Source organism: the organism of the source record quoted next, unplaced genomic scaffold (assembly GCF_019419815.1).
Source record: "Pyrus x bretschneideri cultivar Hongxiangsu unplaced genomic scaffold, Pyrus_bretschneideri_v1 Contig14, whole genome shotgun sequence".
NCBI lineage: Eukaryota > Viridiplantae > Streptophyta > Magnoliopsida > Rosales > Rosaceae > Pyrus > Pyrus x bretschneideri.
In genome coordinates, this window is record NW_025999435.1 from 4,891,098 (window position 1) to 4,910,086 (window position 18,989).

At 35.7% G+C, this 18,989-nt stretch overlaps 1 protein-coding gene and 1 long non-coding RNA gene across 3 annotated transcripts; both read right to left on the reverse strand.

Annotated features, from left to right (window-relative positions):
• Positions 1–740: 740 nt before the first annotated feature.
• LOC103953417 lies at positions 741–3,994 on the reverse strand. 2 transcript variants are annotated; one of them, XR_007256672.1, is made up of 3 exons: positions 3,830–3,994; positions 1,785–1,970; positions 741–1,102 (listed from the first exon to the last, which is right to left on the reverse strand). It is a non-coding gene; the product is annotated as an uncharacterized LOC103953417 (long non-coding RNA). The 2 variants fall into 2 exon arrangements; XR_007256671.1 differs by having other exon boundaries at positions 1,762–1,970; positions 3,830–3,991.
• Positions 3,995–12,441: 8,447 nt separating this feature from the next.
• On the reverse strand, positions 12,442–18,712 carry LOC103953416 (pentatricopeptide repeat-containing protein At1g71490-like). Its single transcript, XM_009365151.3, is given in 8 exon segments — positions 12,442–12,478; positions 12,700–12,758; positions 13,172–13,229; positions 13,761–14,470; positions 14,473–15,159; positions 15,162–15,216; positions 15,218–16,259; positions 18,496–18,712. Coding segments are annotated over 4 exon segments (2,178 nt in total). The 5' UTR covers positions 16,091–16,259; positions 18,496–18,712; the 3' UTR covers positions 12,442–12,478; positions 12,700–12,758; positions 13,172–13,229; positions 13,761–13,907.
• Positions 18,713–18,989: the final 277 nt, after the last annotated feature.

Here is an 18,989-nt window from a genome sequence, read left to right on the forward strand (position 1 = left end):
GGAAATCATTTCTCAAAGGCTGGGGTTTTCAAACATGAGAAGGACAACACTCTCATTTCTAAGCACTTTTCCCCTTACAGCAAAAGATAGCTTAAAGGTAACATTGTACTTCCGGAAGATAGCCTAAAGTTACTGTCCTAGCAGAGATGCTGAGGAGATTCTCTTAAAGCGAGATTCTTTAGGAATTTTCTATCACTTCTTATTTTTTACATAATTTTTGTGTCAACATTATAAAATATTGTGTTAAAAGCATGAGGTGAGAGAAAGTTTATGAAGAATCCCACTTTGAGAAAATCTATTTGGCATCTCTGGTAGTCTCATACACTGGTTATTTGTTGATTTTGAATTTCCAAATTATTTTAAGGGTTTCATGCAAGAAATGCATATCTTGTACTTTATATGTTTTTTAAGAATTCACTTAATTTTTTTTATGAAGAATTGATTTAAAAATATTTTTATCAAAAACACTTTCAATTATTTTATAAGTACTTTCAAACGAACCTAATATTCCAGAGTTAATTCTATTGCACCAGCCTTCTTAAACTCCCCTCTCAATTTTTATCCCACAAAATGGTCCAATTCAACCTCCATATTCAGCACACACAAACACACGCCATGCATTCGGAATCAAAATACAATATTCCCCATGGACTGCCAACTAGATATTGGTTCAGTAGTATTTCTCTTCCAACGTTGAAATTATCCCGATTTCAAATCCCCTTCTCCCACTAATAAAAAGATTAAAAGAAAATTGTAACCATTTGCATTTTATTTAAAGGGTAACATTCATGACAAGCAACATAAAGCCATATGCAGAGTTGTGAATACAACATATATCATTACTTGTAGCACTACACTCCGCCCGTTATCCAACAATTATTGTACTCCAAAGCGTTTTTCATTGGAAGTACATTCCAAATGGGGAAACTACATTGAGAAAGTACATCCAAAGACTTCATGGTCTAAGTTCTTCAAAGAAAGCAGGAAACACCCCTGAAATTGAGCAACTACTTAGCCCAGATTATTACATACCAAATTTGAACAAAGGGAGAGACGCATTTAGTAATCGTTCTTCTAACATCGACTTCTATGCAGCATGCCCCTGTACAAAAGGAAATTCACAATTAATTACAGTATAGCATGAGTTTCTAAACTTCATCAATGTCCACAAGCAATAAAGAGAAAGTGAAAGGACAAGTGCCACTAACGTCGGCAGATGTAGTGGTATTGTTCTTGGTTGTTTCAATGAATTCTGTGACACAAGGCATAGTTATTTTTCTAGTGAGTGGCTGTTTTGTTAGTCAGGAATCTAGGATCGGTACTAATCCTTTGCAACAAAAAAGGTTTGAAAGATAATATAATTCAACTGTGAATTGAAGCAATAGAACTGACATTTGGCCCTCCTATTTAGGTTCTCCTTCCGAGAAGAAATTTTTTTGCATTATTTCTATTCAATCTGCAATTTGCAAGTTATTCACTTGCTCTGCCAGTGACACAGTCATTTTCCCAAATGATCAAGCACAGCAGTCACTTACTATTTTCTTTGTTCTCCTTTATGTAACCTATAATACCTTCAGCACGTCCGGAGCCCTTTACAGATATACAGCAGAGCATATATGTGGGTAATATCTATACAATCTTATAAGAATAATGATTGAAGGTTGTGAAAGGTAAAGCCAAAAAGTGGTAAGCGGAACTTGCAAATCATCCAAATCATCATAGAGGTAAAAAATCTGACATAACAAGAGAAATGAAAAACACCCTTGCAGAGAAAAAGTACCGACCGAGCTAGTCTTATTTGGTGGATTTAGGATCGTTCTTGGAAGTGTAATCAGGAGGGGAATAGATAACAGCTGCGGCCATGGCTCCAGGAAAAACCACGTACTTGGCCAAGGCTGCCAGTTTCGTCACTAGTGGCTCTCCCCTCATCAATACCATTCCTCTGCTTAGATCAGAGTCTGTAACACTTCCTTCAACCAAATGCATGCACTTAAACTCAATTTCCAAAGACACACAATAAAACTAAATATAAAACAAAGGTAAAACATAATATTTTCTGGAACCTAAAAATTCCCACTTTCTAGAAACCTTTAGGCAACACCAGAAGTAAAAATTTCTTTCTGGTTTTATTTTCTCAAAAACTAAATGCATAATATGTGAACCAAAACACCAATATTACACTAATAAAATGAATAAACAAGAGTAACAACATGTGATTGCAAACATTGAAAAATCAGCAATCCATTTGGAGTTCCAGGGGGGTAATTTCAGTGTTCATATCTGAAGTCAATCATGTGAAAGTGTATACAAACTCAAACAATAATCCTATGTAATAGCCTACCATATCATAAAATGTAATATCAATTCTTTTAATCCAGTTCTAGTGCCATCTTAGAACAGAAGAGGACACTGAGTTCTCATTGAAATATCTTGGAACACCCATGTTGAACAGAAGGATACATTGAACCACAATATTCATTTCAAATACATGGTAAATAGGTCCTACACATAACATAAGTTGGTAATCTTGACCCAACAGCAGACCACCACCAAAAAGAAGTTTAAAATCAAAACCATATCCAGTAACGGACCAAACAATAAGGGGGCAGCTACAGAATCCCATTAAATCTTAAAAAAGTTTCAACCTTCTAAAACGAGAATATAGTGTGAATACATGTATAATCTAACATCATAACTTACTAACTTCAAGCATTCTTTCCTTTTTGTCACTTTTATGTAATTAATGGTGAAACTTGCAATCCAATCTCAAACTGTATGTTACTCTCTGCCGGAAAGGATCATCTCACCAGTTTACGAAATGGAAAGAAGGTTGATTTCTATGTAGCTAGGTATCCAGAACATTTTGCTGCTACAATGGCAATGATAGGTAAACTGAGCAACCTTAATAATTAAATGCACACCAAATGCTTTTTTTAATTGAAGAATAGCTGATACCCGAGTCTCACGATACGAATCAGATATCATTTCTGTGGGACATTAGTTTGCACATAAAAACTCGAGGACTTAGAAATACAGTCACAGTGCCAATGTTATTTGGGAGAGGACATAAGGGTGATGTCTATGAATAATGCCTTCTGTCCAGGACCTCTTAAGGCACATTGCACTTTTTTCATAAGCAGATAAACCTTGAAAATGTAAATTTCAATACGAGACTATAATTGAGCACTAGAATAGAACTAAACTGGTAATGCAATCATCACAACGATGATCGTTCGTTTGTTTGTTTCTCACTGCTGCCAACTGAAACAGTTTTGGTACTCCCAATTAAGTAGGTTATGTTCTGTTCTTTACAAACTAACCGAACCAATCCCATTGGCAAAGTGATCAGCTTTACTTGGCTGGTTTGATCGGTTGAGGCCTGAGCCCACTGTTTTATATATGTTCTTAAATCTTCAAACAATTTAGGCTACAAACAAACAATTAGAAATTTACACTAATCATCAACCTAAACACCTTAAAAATGAATCCATAAATTCGAAGTAAGAAACCAATCAAACAATTAAACAAAAGCATACAAACCGAAACCGAAACCGAAAACAAGAACAAAAAAGCAAATAAACCAGATACAAAATCATTTTGAACCCAAATAATACTAGTAAATTTTAACGCTCGAGCTCGATCTGAATTTTAAAGCATGTTAAATTCAGTTAATACTAATACTGACAAAAAAAAAAAATGCTTTGCTCGATTTCAAAATTCATTTGAAATGTTTTTTCAATTTATTCTTTCCCCTTTCCAGAGAAACAAAGTTTAATTATTAACGAAATTTATAAATACAATAGTAGTGAAAAATAGAGTATATGATTACCAAGTAAGAAGGAGAAGATGAAACCGTGGTGGCGGTGGTGATTGAGAGGAGGGGTGCGGAGGGCAGATGACTAGAGATGGCGAGAGGGAGTGTGTATGTAGGCTCGCTCTAGTCTCTAGATCCTGGGATTTGTATCGTGGTAAAATTCTATTTTGCCCCGCAATTTCCTGTACCCACCTCCCAACTATTCTTCCCACTTCACCAAATATTTCCAATTTCACCATAAAATTGAATTTCAAGGAAAAAAAAAAGGCTTTTCCGGTTAATAATAGAAATTGATGGATCATTTCAAAATGTTTTTAAAATGATGAAAATATTTTTGGTTAAGTATTTTTGGCCAATGCACTGTCCATGGTGACCTGATGAGTGAGAGGTGTGTTTTCCGTCGCATGGACAAGGGCTATCGTTTAGGGGTAGCAACGGAAAATTGATCTAGGAAAATTTTATTTAAACCCGTATAATTTCTTTTTATATCTAACTTACTTTCTAGAGCCATATTTTTTTTCAATTAAACTATTAATATCTCTTTAAATCCAAATTTATTACCTAAACTACCCTCACAAATCCAATTTAATATGTAAATTTATCTTTTTTTACTCATTTAGAAAATAAAAACCTAAGATCATGTATTGCAATTCATTCAAGGCTTAGCAATCAAGTCAATGAGGTTTACAACAGTATGTGAGTGATCATTCAAACGGGGTAACTGGCTCATCTGCTTATTTGACTAATTCATCACTCACATATTGTAGTCTCTCTCTCCAATGTCATTTCATCCATAAATGTTCTGCAATTCATTTAATCTTAATACAAAGTAGGTTTGTGTAACTCGATACTAAATTTTCCTGTCAATGATTGATTGGGCAACCTTTCCCTCTTGTCCAATCTATTCTCAACCTTACCCTACTATCGATGTTGTTGTGAAGAAAGCTGGGATTGATCTTCGCAAATTATGATTCTTAGTTTTGTTGTTTTTCTGTTGTAAAGCATACCTGATCACTAATCAAACTACTTTTTATTTTTGTTCGACCCAAATATTGTGTTCAATCTTGATTGAGCTTTAGTTTTCACTAGAAAATGTGGGGTTGAATGCATCTATTGTGAGCATGAATAATTTCCCCAGAAGGTGGGGAAGATGGTGGTAGGAACAGAATCACATTTTCAAATGTAGCAATTCAGATATCATATACTTGAGTAGAGTGAATCCAACAAAATCACCAATCAAGATACGCATCGTATCAGTAATCGAAAATTGAAAATTTATCTATTTTTTCAAATACTCAATAAATTAAACCACACAAAATTTAAAAATATATGACGTGACCCTACCGCGACAACAATTGATTTATCTTCATTGTATAAAGGTTGATCACCAGAAGCAGGATCAATAATGGCTAGCCTCTAATGAGCAAAGAAACAATCTCCAGAGATTGATCACTAGAAGCAGGGTCAATAATGGCCAGCCTCTAATGAGCAAAGAAGCAATCTCCATGCTGGCATAGACCACTCCAATCAGGTCCACGGGGCTTTAATCTATCAAATCCGTTCATGCAGACCGATTACCTGATTGGTATTGAAAAGGAAACAAAACCCCCCAAATTTTTTAAATTTAGAGTAGGATGGATCGCTTACCTTTAGTAAAGTGGAGAAACGTTGGTGGTGCGGATGGACTGGTGGTCCAGCTCGATTCGCTGGATTTGAGAGCGAGAAAAGGATCTCAACTGCATCTTCCCTGCATTCAATCATCAAATTGTACTTCATTTCAATTGATTTCTGCTGAAATTTTAAAAAATTAATAAACATTTCTAAAAATATAAGTAAACTTCAAGCTACAGACAGTTTGACTTGAATGGCTTCACCTGGAGCTAAGTAGACTTACAGTGGGTGAATCAAAGGGATAAAGAGCTCGTTTGGATGTGCTTTTAAAACGATTGAAAGCGTTTTTGATGAAAATGTTTTTGGAACCAATTCTTAGTAAAAATGCAAGTAAATTCTGGAAAAGCACTTACAATGCTTCTTGGAAGAAGCTCATAACTGGTGCTTCTTGCAGAAAGCATTTTAAGTGCATTTGGAACCAAAAAAACCTTTTCTCTAAATATACTTTTAGTCATTTTAAAAGCACATCCAAACAAGCTCAAAGACACTACAATTTTCAGCTTCATACCAAAGGATAGACAAAGCACAACAGCATGTTGCGAACTAATTGTTCAATCGAACTGCAAGGAAAAGTTGCGGGACAAAAATATTCACCTATTAATTTAGATCAAACCAGCAAAAGTGCCCGCACTCCGCTGCAGATTTTCAAACCATAAGCCGGATGAGCTATAAATCATTTCCACCAAAAAAAAAAAGATACAATCTGGATAACAGCAACTGGCAATAAATTGATGCTCAAAAAAATCGCACAAAACGACATTCACAAATACATATTCCACTGCAAGAAAGGTACCGCACTACTCTCGTCTTAAACACAAACCTCTTTATCAATTATCACAAATAAGCCATTGTAAAGACTATTTCCACATTACAGTAAAAATAAAGTGCAGAAAGTAAAGCTCATATTTTCAGCAGAGGTATTTTAACAACAATTCTACAAGTGGTTGATTGGCCCGGTGGGGAGGATAATTCTCTTAGCCCCACTGCATCCCGGGTTCAAAGTTCTAACCATCCCCCGTCCTCTTGGTGTAGTTTACAGCATAAATGGCACGTTTTAATAACTAAAAACATCAATTCTGATCATCCCTGCCAGTTTAAGCACACTAAAGGCCAAATTTAATATGTCCTGCCTTTGGCCACCCAACCCCAGCAGATTCTTATACAAAATCTGAGATTAAGTTCCTAACTGAAACATTACCTGTTTTAGCTTTTTCCATAGCTGGCTGTCCAACAACACGCATCATGATAATTCCCCCACCAATATCAACCAAAGGTAATTTACAGTGATCCACTGTCTTCTTTTTCTCCAAAATCTTGCCAAAACTCATCAGTTTCACTTCATTCGCCGTCTTCCGCATCATAGTCTTGCCTACCAAACAATCAAAAGGGCAATCCAAGAAAATCAAAACAAAGCTGCAAACAGAGGGAAAATCATATGAAAAAAGGAGCCAAATTACAAATTTGTGACTGAATCCACAACTTCTAGCAAAATTCTGATTTCCCAAATCGAAATTATGTTGGGATTTCATTAATTATTAATAAATCTAGCTCAAGGTTCAATTTTACAGATTCTACAAAATTTGCTAAAATTCCGATTGCCAAGAACTCAAATTTCAAACCCAGATTGGCATAAACACCAAAATCAACACAAAAATTCCAAATTTTGCGAACCCAATTAAATCGAAAAAAACAAAATTACATGGAAATTAAGTAGTAAGAACGGGACTTGCTAATGGAATGTACATCCATTGTAGACCGAAAGAATATAAACTCATATAAACTCTTTCACCAATTAAAGCAGACAAACTTTTTCTAACTTTTAATGTTTAGGCTACTTCCCGTTTCTTTAGTATAGATAAAATCGTTTGTTTAAAAAAAAAAAAAAAAAAAAAACAATCCCAACTTTGTTACTGACAATATACCTCCATCGCGTACTGAAAGATACCAAATTCTATCACCGAGGAGAACAAACTTTTCCTAATGCTTAGGCTTGGGTGGCATGTCTAAGCATCTGTGTAACCCATACATACATACATACATATATATACCCACACACATACATACATACATATATATACACATACATACATACATACATATATAGACATAAATACATACATACATACATACACACACACACACACACACACACACACAAACACATATTAAGAAGGTAAAGCTAGTGAGAAGGTGATCCACCGTGAAAAACATGGTTAACCACCATGTAACACATGAACCAAAGAAACCCACCACTAAACATATATATAATCATTGAAGAAAAACCTTTTACGTCCAGCACAAAGCAAACAATAGTCGAAATTTCAACAAACCAAAATAATATGCAGATAAATAAATTTATAAATAAAAAATAAAAAAGTCGAAATTTCTTTTATGCCCAGCAATGGAACCATACGAGATTGTGTAGCTACAATGCAGCAAACACCATCAGAGGATGGGGATAAATAGAATAGTTATACGCACAACGAAAACAACTAATCATGTAAATTCAAAGGTCACTCGGAACATACTAAAAGTAAAAACTAAATTGCATAGCAATTGACATCTGAATTTACCTTGAAAGTGGCCTATGATATATCATTAATAAAAGCCCCGAATTCTTAGTCCACTCCGCTAAATTTGAAGGAGCTTTTGCTTTATCAATCAGAACCTTAAAACAAAACCTGTAAAAGTATGATAGCAATGAAGACCTGGTAAGTTTATTACATATTGTTTTAAATACAAATTGAGACTTGTGGGAAAACAAAAAAAAATAAAAAGTATCAAATATCATATTTTATTCTGACAACACTTTGTAAAGTTGGATCATTTGCTCTGATACCATTTGTAACGTCTCTCCTTGAAAATTTACCTTTTTGGTAAATAATTTCGGTGATAGGCCAAATTAAACTTTTATCTTTAGCTACCATTAATCATGATTCTTTATCTAAATTCCTTAATTCCTCACATTTCTATAACCATATTTTAAAACTTCTAAAACATACAATTCAATTATCAATTTTATCCTCAATTTCTTCTATTAAAACCACTTCTCAACAAAAGATTAATTTTCGAGTATTTAAGGCTGCATCTAACTCTGTTAGACTGCCTAGGTACCCTTGAGTGGGATCAAGCCTTTCGTAGTTCACAATTCAATAACCAAACCAATACTGAAAAATATTCAATTAAACAAAATATCCAACATTTGTGTTAATAATCAAAACGCATCAAATAGATATCAAAAACATAATTGGAATAACAAAATTCGCATAAAAATGCAATGTTAGCTCACTAACCATGCGCCGTCGTAGGTGGCAGTCAGCCGCCCCGACTCACTAGAAAATTTCACAATTTCTAAAAATTTCCAAATTTTATAGAAATGTAGAGCAAGTTAAGGGGACAACTTTTATACCTGAGTCGAAGTCCAACTTGGCCAAGAAAAGCCCCAATTTCACAAAAAACCTGTCGAAAACCATAGAATTTGGGTGGTTCAATCCGTCGCCATCGGTGCTCCGCCGCTCCAACCAAGGCTTGGGACATGTTCCTGGGTCCACTAGAAGTCCATTGGTAGTGGTAGTGGTCGGAGTTACCTTCAAATTTGGTGTATTACCACCATGAACCCGTTGCACCCACTATGCGGGTTTTTGTAGTTTCAAGGCCAATTTCCTTCGCTCCATGGGTGGACAACGAAGAAGAAGAGTCATGATGATGGATGTAGGCGATGGGGTGTACTAATTCGTCGGAGAAATGACGCAACATCGTCAAAAAATCACATGGGGACGCCGGGTCCTAACCAGGTCACGAAGGACAAACGGGTGGAAGGGAAGGGACTAGTTTCCCCTTCATCTCACCTCCCCCTTTTCCTCTCCTTGTTTCTCATCCCCATTGATTCACTCTTCTTCTCTCTTTCCCCCATTGGTCACCCATTTTCTTCCTTCCTCTCTCATTGTTCCTCCCCTTCTCTTAGCCACTCCTATGGCTTCCCTCATTTCTTTCTTTCTTTTTTTGTTTTTTCTCAAGACAAGGCTCCCATAATTATGGAGCCTTCTAGAATTCATAACAAAATGACTATTTTGCCTCTATCTTCGTTCCTTTCTATTTCATTCATTATAACTCCGTTTATTTTTCATACCCATAAATCGATTTATTTTCGATTTTTCTCTGCATTTTCATATATTTAAATTTTTAGGGTATTACAATTGATAGTGTTCGTAATTTGATCATTTGGCTCCACAACAAATCCAACTGTAACCACTGCTCGGGTAATGTGGGAGGATAAGCATATTATATTTGTTCTCCATGATGATTCCACGTAGTATAGGTTTCCATCATCCCATTTATGACTAAATGGTATCGAACAGTTTCAAAATATTCAATCATCAAGTTGTTATACTTTCTACAAGGACACCGAATTTAAGTTGAACAACGGTTTTTTGCAATTGCAAAATCAATGAACTCATTTATTCCATCCAAATAATCATCAGCACATCTGTTAGGACTATGTATCCACTGTTTGTCCATTTCACCTGCAAAAAAAAAAAAAAAAAAAAAAAAATTCCAAGGGTTACAACAACTTCAACTATGACATGCTACCTTATGCCTCTGGTATGGATCCTATCTTCTTGGAGAATGCACAGTAACGTGTTGTAATTTACGGTTCCAACACATTAGAGCTCGATTGTGGGAAAATTTCGGCAGCTTCTCCTTGCAATTCTTGAAGTGCACGATGTAGATACAAAAAACTACGATGCACCCGAAGAACACAAAGAGATGGTACCACATTTCCCAAGTTCAAACTCTAATGCATGAACCACAAAATACAATATGTAACTATGCATTCTCAAACTGTCCAAAATTTTGGGACAATTCAAGAATTAATTGGATTCCAATCATACTTTCGCATCCATTCGCGAAATCCAACTAATTCTTAAACGAGAAACTAAGCTCATATGAACATTGCAAACCATTTTTTGTACATCCATACAAAAATGTTTGCATACAAATACATAAACTCACAACACTTATAAACTACATACAACATAATTTAAATAAATGAAAATTAAATAAGGTAGTTAAGAAAAATTTATACCTCCAACTATTGGAAACTCCAGCAGGAAAAGACAGCTGTTGCAATTGTTTTGCAGCTTTTGCCTTCCTGCACTCTGGTTAAGTTCAACAAAGTGAAAGACTTTCCACGATGAAAGCATCGTCGTGCAAAACCTTGTTCTTCAACTTTTTGCCGCCATCCAACTACACTTTGCTGCGATTTTATAACACATTGCGCGACGAACTAGCCATCCAACTATGCTTTGTTGCGTTTTTATAACACATTGCGCGACGAACCATAATTCATTGCGCATTACTTTATTTTTTTTATTTTTTTTATTTTTTAGCATTCGTTTTTCGAAAGAAAAAAAAAATTATTTTTCCATTCACTCTTCAAATTTTTTCAAGCCACATACATACTTAATAAATCAAGAATTTATTTCATTATACCATTTGTGCATAATTAATTAATATACATATTTATTAAAATGCATTAATTTTATTTATAATAAACATTAAGTACATATTTAATTAAACTCTTCATACTAAAAAAACTTAAAATTCAGATCTAATTATTAAATAAGCAATAAAATAAAAATAAAAAACCCTATTCTACTCATCTGCTGGTAGTTCTGATTCTTGTTGTAGTTTTATCCCGCGTTGATTATCAAACTTCCACTCCCGGAAACGCAACTTGAACATGTTGTCAATAGCCTTCTTCAGATTTGGGTCACTTTTGTCAATGTCCTAATTGGGCTATCATGCAAAATTAATAAATTAAAAGCTCACTATTATATTATATTTAACAAACATTATTATTTAACTAATAAAATTAACACATACAACTAACTCATCAATCATGTGCATCTTTAGCTCCTCATGGATGGCTCTCTAAGACTCCCAATCCGCATCACATTTGGTACGCAACAATGCTCCAACGTAGGACCATAAGCTGGCATGTTGTTCTGACTTCACAACCCCTATTACTTGGTTAGCAGTGATTTGGTAACGATTGCGATCATAATTGTGTCGAACCCGTACCCACAACAAATTTCTTCTTGTCTATCCACAAAATATATTTTCATAATACTGAAGCTAAGTAAATTTTTTATACAAAATGCAAAATTTACAACGCAAACCTTGTCCGGAACCTTCGCTATCCGTTGTCTTTAACGAACACGCACCACTATCACCCATCGTACCAACAATCAAATAACGAACTAATTATAATTTGCAAACTTGGTAAGCATTTTCAAAATGAATTGTGAAGAATAAAGAGAGCAGAAGTGCAAATTTATAGGAAGGTTAGGAACTTTGCACGACGAAGACTCTGTCGCGCAAACATCTGCATTAAATATAATATTGATTTCTTTGATTCAGATGCACTAAATATAATTTGCACGACGAAGGCTTTGTCATGCAAGGTTTTGCACAACAACAACCTTTGTCATGCAAGGATTTGCACAGTGACAAGCTTTGTCACGCAAACATTCTAGTGACAAACGTGATTGATTGTAATTATGAAGTTTATGTATACATAGATGTCTATATTATGTAAACTTCATAATTACAAACAAATTTTCAGTTATAATATTTATTCTAAAAATAATTAAAACCTTAAATAAATTAATATTATATTTCATTCAATTATTTAAAAAACCAAACAGGAATTAAAGTTTAATTAAGTCCAAATACATAACTTATAAAAAACCTTAAATTTAATTAGTCTTAAAAACATAAATTTAAAACTACTAGTTCGATGGTTCTCCATTCCGCTCGACGTCATAACACCACTGCTTGAATAACAAGAAGAATCAACTTTTTGGAACTCACCAATCGCTAGTTCTTAGGTGCCTGCTCATGGAAGGAACTTCAAAAGTGGGAGTCAAATGCATCCCTATGTACTTTTTTTGTCATCGATCCAGCTGAGGGGAGACAGAGAGAGAAGATCTGTAAATTTGGTGAAAATAGGCAAATTAGATAGTAAAAAAGAAAGACGTTTTAGCTTTTTAAGAAGCTGAAAGCTTGTAACTGATTGGGTGTCGACAACCACACTTGTCAACTTATACAAATTTGAATTTGAATCAATTGGGATTCAAAAAAATTGCACAGAAATCCGGAAGAAGATGAAAATTGAAGCAGACTATATGCACTGGGCAATTGTGACTCACCCAAAACAAAGGAAATACCTGCATACTCTTTCACTCTTTCCCTAGGTTCAGTCCATTGACTGTGGATTGTAAACAAAAACATTATCAACAACATTATTAACGTTATCAGCAGAAAAATTTAAAAGAAACAGGCCCATCATTTTAGCAAGACAGATGAGATTATAAATGTTATTAAAATGAGTGGTAATAGAATGCAGTGCAGATTTTTAGATGGTGATATTACTCTACTGCATTTATCTATGTCAATATCTCCTTATGAAGATGTGAATGCAGTAACCTATAAATTGTTTGAATTCCAGAAATCAGTGAATTCTCAATTGCATTCTCAAAGAATATATATATGTATGTTTGGGTAATCTGGGTAATTTAATCCCCTTGAAATTCACAAATTAACCTATGCACAAAAAAGTCACAAATTTCAGTAAAAACTCAAGGGCAAAAAAAAAAAATTAAACAACTTGGAAGTAAATACCTCAAGCACCTCGAACCCTACACACAAAAGTGGCAAAAAAAATGATGACCACTTCTTCCTGGAAATAAAAAAGAACCAAATCATATATGACCCAGAAAGGGCTTGCAAGCTCGCACAATAAAACCCTAAAATTGGAAGATGAATGTTTCCTACACGAAAAAAACGAAAACAGACGACACAACGGCACACAAAGCACAGAAAAATAAAGAAAACGCTTAGCCAAAAAGGTGTAAAGTCAAATTTTTACAGCAATCAATTCAAAAATTTTCTTGCTAACCAAACAGAATATAAAGCAATCCATGAACAAACACACCTAAACCGCGGAAAACAGCGAGAAAAACAGGCTAAACACCCTTCCACACGATCCGATCGGAATCGAAACAGAAAGACAGACAGAGAAATAGAAAAAAACAGAAAGACGGAAGAATTGAAAAGGAAAGTGAATAGTGAAAGATGCTTCTTCCCTAGAAAGCACAACACGAAAAAATTAGAGGGGCAAAATGGCCAAATCACCATACAAACCCACTAAAGCCGAAAAAACATGAAGAGAAAGGGGTAAAACCAGGTGGGCACTGTTAATGAACAGTACCTATCCACGGGGTTTTAGAAGAGAGTAATTTCCACTTCAAAATTGGTAAACCCATGGATCTGCAAGTGTCTCAAGATTACAGAATTGAAATCAATTTACATGGCATTGTGTTAGCAATCCTTTTTGTATAATCAGCTTCCTTCTATTCTAATCCTCAAAAACATCATAACCTGAACTTATATCCCCATTGACAACGGAATCAGTATCTTTCATCAACTCCGTTAAGCCATCCAACAAAAGGTAAATTTCATCTCTCAGCCGATTTGTTGTGTCCCCCACCAAAAAGGGTGAAAATCCATTGCCCACATCAACCCAAGCACAGCCAGGATCCTTCCTCACACCCAAGTCCCTCATGAAAGTCCTCACTCTCGCTAGGTTGTTCCAACAACCAGCAGCAGCATACATGTTAGCAATTAACACATAGTAACCAGAATTTTCTGGTCTCATTTCTAACAGCTTCCCGGCTGCCCATTCCCCTATCTCCATATTTCCATGGATCTGACATGCTCCAATAAGTGTAGCCCACATAGCAGAAGTTGGCTTGTAAGGCATCCTTGTGATAATCTCCTTTGCTTTGTTTAGTAGACCGGCCCTCCCAAAGAGATCAACCATGCAGGCATAGTGCTCCAAATCAGGAGTTATACCGTAAACACTCAGCATCTTTTCAAATATCATTTGGCCTTGGATTACTAGACCAGAATGGCTACAGCTGATAAAATTGAAACCATAGTTACATGATCTGGTTTTATGTGTAACAAGTTCATCTCTTCGAATAACTTCAGTGCAGCTTTTCCTTCACCCTGGACTCCATATCCCGCAATCATGCAAGTATAAGTTACTTCATCCCTCTTCGACATTGAATCAAATACTCTTTTCGCCTGTAAAACCTTGCCCGATCTGGCATACATGTCCACAAGCGCATTCCGTAGCAATAAACAATCATCAAACACTACACGCTTTGTAATGTAGCAGTGGAACTCCTTCCCATGTTGAAGGTTTGCTACCCGAGCACAGAGAGGGAGGATGCTGGCAATAGTAACATAGTTAGGTTCAATTCCTGAACACAACATCTCCCTAAATAAGAATGAAGCTTCCTCAGCTCGATCCATGTGAGAATAACCAGAAAGCATGGAGTTCCAAGTAATTATACTCCTATCTTCTATCAATTTAAACAAAGTATAGGCTTTCCTAAGGTCTTTGCACCTAGAATACAATGTAATCAATGCATTATTAACATTATCATAACCATCACAACCACTACGAATCGCAAAACCATGAATTTCCTTCCCTAATTTAATGGCTCCATTGTGGGAACAAGCACTCAAACCAATTGTCAATGCTACTGAGTCCAATAAAATACCATAACTTATCATTTGAGAAAGCAACTCAAGAGCACCCTGAAATTACCTGTCCTCAAGCACCCACCAGCAATGGTATTCCAAAGTAAGATATTAATCACCAATACCCTCCATCTGCATGTTTCCAAACAGCTCGAATGCATCCGTCCACATGCCCTTGGAGGCATAACCAGAGATCATTGCATTCCAAGAAATTGCATCCCTTGTGGGCATTTTGTCGAATAAGTGACGAGCAATGTCGAGAAGCCCAAATTTCCCATACATGGAGACCAATGAATTATGCACAAATAAATTCCACTCCTGACAATGAGCATCAATGGACTTATGCACCTCCCTGCCAAAACTTATATCCAATTTTTCACCACAAGCCTTGAGAACAGATGGGTAAGTGAAACAATCTGGCCTAATCCCCTTGTCGACCATTTGTTTATACGTAGAGAGAGCCTCATCCAAAAGTTCATTTTTAACATATGAAGAGATGAGCACATTCCAAGGTAGAGGATGCAATATATTTGAATTCTCAAGAATGATACGAGCCTCAGCATGGAGATTAAAGCTTGAGTAAAATGTAACCAGCTTGGGAACCAAAATGGGGTGTTGTTCAAACCCCAATCTAACAATATGTGCATGAAGTTGTTCACCCTGTGGTAATGCTTTATGGTTGGCACAAGATAAGATAACAGAAGAGATGGAATGTAAGATAAGGTCACAAGTAGGAGAAGCGGCATGGAGCTGGACAAGGGAGATAGTTTTGAATGCTTTTGATAAATTTCCTTGGCTTGCATAATGCTTGATGGATGTAAGAAGAGAATCTATCATAGAATAATCAACAGCTGAATCTGTTTCCAAAATACATAAAGCAGATGATTTCCCAAACTGTTTCGTTCCTTCCTTCCAGCTTTTAGGTATGAATCTTTGGATTTGAGATATAGAAAGGCCTCTTGGGATGAAACGAGAATAAGATGGTGGCATACACTATAAAGTATCTTCTGCACATAATAACATGGTAAGCAAGAACTGATTGCATGACTTTGCCCGAATTTGCAGCAGGGGTCTCGAGAAAACTGGCTAATAGGAGATCCACTTTTGATTATTAAGATCAAGGACAACTGATCAGATTAAAAAGAAAACCATATCTCTCCTGAAAAATAATTAGAGAAAGTGTTAGAAAGGGCATATTTTATACAAGGCTTTTTAGCCAAAATGGTCCTGAGATTGTCATAACTACTCATTTTAGTCCTTAAGATTTAAAATTGATAGAAGTGCTCCATGAAATTGTCCACCATAAATCATTTTGGTTCTTCTGTGAAAAATCTTCGTTAAATTTAAGAAACCACAAGTTCAAGTGGAGGGGTTGATATGACAAAAATACCCTCAATTTAATGGAGATTTTCACGAAAGGACCAAAATGATTGACAATGGACAATCTCAGAGACCACTTCTGTCATCAAAGTAAGGAGTTATGCAAATTTCAAGAATCATTTTGGCTAAAGGCGTTTATACAGTCATGAAATGTGAGACCAGTCACCATATGTTTAAATCTTAAATGGTTCATATACAATAACTTGAAAGTAGGGTGTGTTTAAATTTATGCGTGTGCTTGTGTGTGTGCATGAGGGAGTGCCTCAAACTGCTAAATGACAAGACAACACATAACAGGTTTTGGTTAAGTACTTTGCGAAAACAAAAAGTACCATGGCAAGTTACACAGTTTCTGATGTGGCCACTGGCACAGTAACAAATTCTGAATTTTTGGGAACACACAAGTAGAGTCCTATTCCTTCACAGCGCCCAGCTGCTTTTCTACTTTTCCACACCCATTGGCACAACGACCATTTTCTGTAGGGAACTTTAACGAAAAGCTCCCAGTATTGTTCACTTTAACGAAAAATCACATTTTTACACTAAAAATTAATACTGGTACTATTCACTTTACCTTTATTTTGTCCTTATCGTTAAAACTCAAAGTTTTCAAGCCCTTTCATTAGTTTTCTTTTTTCTTTAATCTTTTACAGGCTTAGGGAGTAGAATTTATGGTTGATTACTTTAGGATGCAGTCACCGTTTAAAAGCTTAGGGTATAGGGCTTAGCTCTTAACTAGGAATCTAGAATCTGTACTAATCTCTTGTAACAAAAAAAGGTCTCTGAGAGAGAAAGTAATTCATTGAATTGAACTAATAAAATTGGCAATTGTGGTCCTATTTAAGTTTTCCTTCTTTTCAAGAAGGAAATTTTGCATTGTTTCCCTTCAATCTGTATTTAAAATCAGTTGTGATGCAGAAGGTCGGTGTGATGCTGGAATTTATCTAAATACTCTTTTGGTGTGATACCAAAGGCCGGGGTGAGTCCAGATATCTACCCTGTTCGTATTTATTCCTAATGTCCTGCATCACGTATTCCAGTAAGGAACCAGAAACTAAGACTACCCATTAGAAGCAGTAAACTTGTCAAACATCAAAAGTCCTTATGGTGCGCTTGGAGAGGGTATTTTTAAGTTCCATGTAACGTATGATAAATTTGTTAAGAATGCACTACAAAAAATTGATAAAGGGACTTGAAATCAACTTCAAATAACTCCTTGAAGGTGTCATTTAAAGTTGTTTTAGTAGTAGCTTAACAGTGCTTGAGTAGTTCACTGGTAGTGTTCTTGTGATGCATTTTAACAATAGAGCTTAAATTTCCTTGGTACTCGAAAATCTCTCATCCAAACATAAGGTTAAAGCCTAAGCGAGAGATGTTCTATAACTAGAGTCAAGCTCAAAACAGCATTGGGCCTCTATGAATGATGAATGAGTTAAGGAGCTGTATCATCAAGTTCAAATGATCATTATATATATATATATATATAGGCACCACGGGCATCCGCGGGATTTATAACCAGACTTGGAATTGTGCTTGGAAAAACTGGCTATATCAGACGTTAAATGATAGGCGGACCAAGAATATCAAGTCCATTCTACTTGGAATAACAGACATTGGGAGCGGAGAGGGGAATATTTTTTTACATATACGCGTTTCCTTTTCAACATTTTTAAGATGCAAGTCTTGGAAACCTACACAAACGTGTTCTTCCTTACAGAACTCTGCAGAGTATAATTACATGTACAAAATGACATCCTGTTTTGACTTCAATAAGATCAAGAGACTAACAGTCCATAATGAATATGACCGGTTTCCATGATATCAAATGATAATGACTATTAACGGATATCTACAGCGATTTCTCGAAAATGCATAAAATACAGTTGAACGGAGAAATCGAAGACAAATTGGGTTTAGGGTTCTTTTAGATTGCACAAAACCAATAACAACATTGGTTGACTGACTGAAATGTAAGCGAGGAAATAGGAATGAGCGTGAGGGAGGAAGAAAGGTACCGCAAAACCAGTGAGAGCAATTGGCTGGACAAGGAGTGTCGAAGTTGCCATGGCAAACCGAACACAGATCGCCGCCTGGAGGGCCGTCCATTCCGATCTCTCCTTCGCTTACCCCGCCGTTCGTCTCTTAGATACTATGTACCAGTACCCCATTAACCATGACGTGCCACGCAAATGGATAAACACGTATCGCTTCTGGAAATTAACTTTTGGAAGAAGAAAATAATTTTAATTAGAAAAAAAAATTTATAAATTGACGTCCACTACTTCCAAAGATTCATAAACCTAGTAATTTAAAATTTTTAGTGGAAAAAGAAAATTTAGAATTTGAAATCTCTAATTTTTAAATTTAAATTCTATATAAATAAGTGTCATTTTGACCGTCACATGTCACCGTCATCTACCACCACCACTCACAATCATCATCACCATCATGGTTGCCGGCACCACTATATACGGTTGTGGCCCCTGTTATAGCCACCACTGATATCACA